General features: G+C 45.7%; 1 protein-coding gene across 1 annotated transcript; it reads right to left on the reverse strand.

Moving 5' to 3' along the window:
- Window positions 1-3443: 3443 nt before the first annotated feature.
- LOC123184424 (desmethyl-deoxy-podophyllotoxin synthase) lies at window positions 3444-5466 on the reverse strand (the record flags this gene model as incomplete). The annotated part of the gene is given in 2 exon segments (XM_044596549.1): window positions 3444-4341; window positions 4549-5466. Coding segments are annotated over 2 exon segments (1554 nt in total), but the record flags the coding sequence as incomplete, so codon positions are not given.
- Window positions 5467-5877: the final 411 nt, after the last annotated feature.

Genomic DNA, 5877 nt, shown 5'->3' on the forward strand with positions numbered 1-5877 from the left:
CCGTTTGGTTGGCCAATTAGATTGATTTATTTTTAGTGGGAGAGGTGCTTTATAGTGGGTTCAATCTTGCGGTGTTCTCACCTAGTGGCAGAAGGGGTAGCGAGGCACATATTTGTATTTTTGTCACTATGGGTAAAACGACGAGGTTTAATCATATTGGTTAATTTTATTCTATCTATACTATGCCATCTTACTTAAAGCGTTGCTCTGCACGTCATGAACTTAATATCATAGATGCAGGCAGGAGTCGGTCCACCGTGTATTGTCATAACTATGCACTTTTCTATTAATTGCCCAACAATAATTTTTCTATGCACCGTATGTTATTTTTTTAAAGAGAAGCCTCTAGTGAAAATTATGGCCCCGGGTATATCTTAATCAAATCACAAAAACTAAAAATAACTTTCTGCAATTTTACTTGTTTTATTTTACTTTGTAATTTTTCTATCTATCATTAACATATTTAATCCTTGCAAGTAAGGAGTTCAAGGGGATTGGCAACCCTCTTGCCCGCATTGGGTGCAAGTATTTGCTCTTGTGTGAGTCGGTACGGTTCAACAAGGCATTTGTGTGGCTCTCCTATTGGTTCAATAACCTTGGTTCTCACTGAGGAAAATACTATCCGCTACTATATTGCTTCACACTTCCTCTTAAGAAAAAATCCCAACGCAGCTCACAAGTAGCACCTGCTCCTCCTCGTCGCCCACCACATCTTGGAGGAATGGATCCCAATCGTCACCGGATCCATCACCTCCGCCGCTACTGGAGATGGACATGGTGGATGGGGAGGTGGAGGATATCGGATTGGGAAAATGGGAGGCGAAGAGACGGAGAGTGGAGCGAAGTGAGTGAGCTACGGTTTGCTCCAGGTTGGGATTTTATGGTGATGAAGTAGGGTCGTGGTGGGCCAGCATGGTCCGACCTGATGTGACGGACGCGCCTGGACGCGCCCTGGCATCCCCATATCCGCCCAGGATTTGGGCAGCATATGAGGGGTGCCGGACAACCCGAGCGTTTGAGGCCGGTTTGAGGCGCCTGGGTGGGTCGTATTTTTTTTTGATTGGTCAATGAACGGTCCATCGGCCTGGGCGTCTGGGGCCGGTTTGAAGCATCCGGCTATAGACGCTATTTACTTCTAATTTAAAGCCGTGGCCTACAATGTATATGGCATATCAATATATATGCCATACCTTTTTCGACGGTGCTAGCACAATACCCTATGCTTTGTTACTCCTACAAGATGAACAGGGAGTTCATGTGGTATATTCTATGAAAGCACACTACGGGGTTTGGAAGCATCAGGATAAGTATTAGCACAATGACTTTTGTTCTTGCTAGCGGCTACTTGGTGACTTGTCCACGATTCAGCTTTTAAACTCCGATGTCATATTTTATTTCGAGAAAAATGTTAACTCCAGATCTATTAGGGGATTAAGGAGGGAATGGTTTTTTTTGCTGAATTGAGGGCACTTTCTACTTGGTTCATCCGATTGATTTTACTGCAAAGCTGTTAAAAGTTCGCCACTCAGTGAGTAGCCCTTTTTTTTTTGTTGAGCAGAAAGTCAGTGGGTAGGCGATGTCTGCTTCAAGTAGCCTCGTGATTACATACCCGTAGCTCATTGCTCATCATGCAGTTTTAATGGGTAGGCCACGTTTGTCGTTTGAGCACAACATAGCTGGGTCGGGATTGTGAGTTGTTAATACTATATTGCTCTTGTATGTTGTGTATGGTATTCCAGAGAGATAAAGTGTGATTGGTGATCATACTCTAGCTGATTGCTTCACACCATCTTTGCTAGGAACGATGAATTTAGATTGAGCTATATTATCAATTTTCTTCATGGAAGAAGTCAGAACATGTGTACCTACGGGAAGTACGCGGATCATGGCCTCCATGTGTTCTTGCCGGTTACTGTAGGGATCTAGCTACTCATGTAAAATCCCCACAAAATGACAAGTCCCAGTTGAAGCATTGAATCATAAATTCGGAAGGGATGATCCATGGGATACCAAAGTTTGCTTATTTTCACCTAGTTAGCAACTTATATTTGAAGTTTCTTTTTTGAAATGGAAGCTTTTATTGAATTTCCGTTCATTTTCCAGTTATCCCTTTGTTATACTAAATATATGGGTAATTGTAGGTTTGACTTTACCCGGCTTTAGTGTTTCTGTTTTTAGCTTTGAAACAATGATGACTTGATTATATTGTATTCCAATGCATAGATCGAGGGTGAGTGAAAGTATATAAAAGATCCAAAATGTTGCTTGATCGATACTTCAAATGTGAAACTTCGTGATTTTTTTCCTCTTATAATTTTGTTCATCAAGTCTTCCCCTCTTAAAAATTGTTCATCCAACTGTCCAAAAACATTTGGACGCATAGTCACATTTCTCTATAGTTGGGCATCTCTCGTACATTTCTTTTCTATTTTAATGAGCAAGTATAGTTGCGTGACCTGTATATTTGTGTGGTTAGATTTGGTATACTACGTAATTGTCTCTACGTCTTTTATGGCAAGTTATTATTTGATTTACTTTACCCACTACTTTACCACTGATATACCTATTTAAGAAAAATAAAAGAACCCATGCTTTCTAAAATGCAAAAAAAGAAAGAAATTTGCAACCTTTTGACATGGTGAATTGCCCAACTTATGAGTAGTTCATCTTTGCGCCAATGTGCCTGAATGTTGAAATTGTTGCTTGTTATCTTTTGTGCTCATTCGCATATTAGTTCACGCCTGGGTCTCCTACACACACGCACACATGCACAAACCTTGAATTTCAGTAGATGTGGTTACACGTGGATCTATAGAAAATAGCTTTCTACAGACGCATTGTGTCAAATTTCTTCTAGGACCTATGCCAATGAGCACATGCACTGCACTCCACCAGTACCATATTGACCATGTGCTACTCAACGACCGCATTTGCCTGGCAAGTTTGTCGCAGCCCATGAGCACGCATATTACTCTTCTTATTTAAAGCTGTGGAATGAGGCATGATTTAATATATTTTCATACAACATATTTTTTTATTGTGAAAGTTTACTTTGTTTTTGGTAAATTTGGTCAAACTTTATAAAGTTTGATTTATTTCAAAGCTAATATGCGGAGTAAATAAAAACGGATGGAGTACTATATACGCCCCATGGACTATGCGATATAGATAAGTTGCTCCATAACAATCCCTTAATATTTGCTCCCTGTAATAACTAGGGTCAGAGCAATTACCAAAGCATCAGACATTCTGAAATTTACAAGAAGGGCTCCACCATTTTGGCCCGAAATCTCACAGACAAGCTGCTGGTCAGGTGTCGCGACTCGTTTTCAGGGGTGTGGGTGGAGATGCTCTGCCAACTGCAGCGATGACTTTCATGCCCGGGAGCTCGACCGCGGCCCGCCAATGTTTTTTTAAGGTAAACAGAACTTTATTAAGCAGTAGGTTCAGCAATATCGCTGGCAACAAGAACGTTGTGATGCACTTAGGAGGTGGTTACAGGAATGGTATCGGTAATCAGATTACACAGTTTCAAGAGGTGTTATGAGTTCTTTCCTAGTTTGTTTGGTTCGCCACGGTAAAGGAAACCATGCAATCCGGACATTTTGTTGACTTAGTAACGGTTTGGTGATGGCCGTCTTACAAGGGACATTATGTAGTTTGTTACTTCAACTTGCTTGCACAACTAGTAAAGCTTGTGGTGCACTAATGATCTTGTAGATGACAAGATGCTACTGCCTGCAGGCGCAGGCTGGACCTAGTTTGCACGACGATCCCAAACACCTCGCCCATGTCCAGCGTCTCTGGGCCTGCCCCACCCGGAATCGCCCAGTCAAAGTGGTACAGGAGGTTTGCCAGCACAAGCTCCATCGTCGTGCTCGCAAACAGGGCTCCAGGGCACTGCCGACGGCCCGCTCCAAATGGGATGTACTCCATCTTTGACCCTTGCTTGTAGTACTCCACGCTCATCTCCTCGAACCTCTCCGGCCTGAACTCTGCTGCATCCTCACCCCAATGTGCCGGGTCCGTGCCAACAGCGAAGGCATTGATCATTACGGAGGTGCCCCTGGGTACGTCGTAGCCCATCACTTGGCAATCCTCCATGGCCGCCCTGTGTATCAGTGACACAGAGGGGTGCAACCTTAGCGTCTCCTTGATGACCATCCGAAGATAGTGCAGGTCGCCGAGGTCTGCGCTGGTGATGGTGGACCTGCGGTGGTGTCCGAGCCTCTGCTGGAGTTCGAGTTTGGCCCTTGCCATTACGTGTGGGTTGCGGATGAGTTCTGCCATAGCCCATTCTAGCGTGGAAGCAGTAGTGTCCGTAGCAGCTCCAAATATTTCCTGTTGCAAATTATTGAATGTTAATTTTAGGCAATGTTGAATTGCATGTAGTATCAAACAGTTCATCTAAAAGTCGGGGAAAAAAAGTCCGAACTGATGGGGAAAGTCGAAGAATATATTGTATTTTTTGAAATAAGAATAGGTTACTACTAGCTAAAAAGATTTGGTTGCAAATGAGTGATAGTATGAAGAAGCGGAATCACTTACAAAGATGACGGCCCCTATGATCTCCGACGTCAAAGGGAAACCGAGAGTGTCTTCCTCGTGCAGCCTAAGGAGCACGTCCAGCAGGTCTTCGTCCTCTTTAGGTGTAGGAGTAGGAGTACCAGTAGCAGTAGCAGTAGCCGAGGCATTATTTTGTTTCTTCTCCTTGCGCTCTTGGATGATATCTGCCAGGATTCGTTGTATCCGGGCGTGGCTCCTCCGCAGGTCGCGGGAGTCGCCGGTCAGCCACCGCACCAGCCGCGACGATGGGTAGAGTTCCACCAGGCTGAACCCTCCCACGAGCGAAGCCAACACGGCGAGCTCTCGGAGGTACGCCTCCTGCTGCCGACACTTGCCGCCAAACGCCGCCCTGGAGATGATGTTGTTTGTCAGCCTGGCCAGCTCCTTGCCAATGGCGATGATGGCGGATGACGAGGCAGAAGACGCGGTAGCCACCGACTCCATGAGGTGTGTGACCTCGGCTTGCTTGATGGAGTCCATCCGGCGCACCTGCCGTGCGCTGAGCAGCTCCATGATGCAGAGCTTGCGCATCTGCCGCCAGTGGTCGCCATAGGGCGTGAAGGCGAAGCCTTTGCCCCCGCAGCTGACGATGTCCAGCGTGGGACCGCTCGGGCGGGTCGCGAAGGTGAGGTCACTCGTCTTGAACACCTCCATCGCCGCCTCGGGGGTGGACACAATGACCCTGGGCACTTCGCCGAGCCTCAGCAGCATGAGTGGGCCGTGCCGGCGCGCCAGGCGGAGGAATGCGCGGTGGGGCGGCAGTTTTGTGCCGACGAGGTGGTGGAGACTGCCAATGATGGGGAGGTTCCATGGACCTGGAGGAAGCTTGGCTCCGGTGTCCTTACCACCCAGAACCTGCCTCAGAATCAAGGACATAAGAATGGTGGCTACGGCCACCAGCCAGAAGCTTCCGTAAGGGAGTTGGTCAGTATCCATGGCGACTGGAGGAAGCTTGGTCTCCGGTTGAACTCGGTACTGGATGTTGGCAAGCAATTTAACTGTTATGTACTGTATTTATAGTGTAGTGTGGATGGACTTGCTGCACCCAAGACAGGTCATGCAAGAAAATATCTGCCACACCACCGAAAGTCCAGACCATGTCGTAACGACAACAACGTATGGGAGCTGAATAATTCAAAATGTACATTTTCCTCATCATACCAACAGACTTAGTTGTAAGTTGTAAACTTTCTTGGTTTCAAATTGAGGTTCTTGCTTCCAGGTTTTAGGTTAGTCCTAAGTCAAACTTCCTTAAGTTTGACCAAGTTCGTAGAAAATTTTAGTAGTAATATATATCCACAAAAATATACA

Source organism: Triticum aestivum, chromosome 2A, assembly GCF_018294505.1.
Source record: "Triticum aestivum cultivar Chinese Spring chromosome 2A, IWGSC CS RefSeq v2.1, whole genome shotgun sequence".
Taxonomy (NCBI): Eukaryota; Viridiplantae; Streptophyta; class Magnoliopsida; order Poales; family Poaceae; genus Triticum; species Triticum aestivum.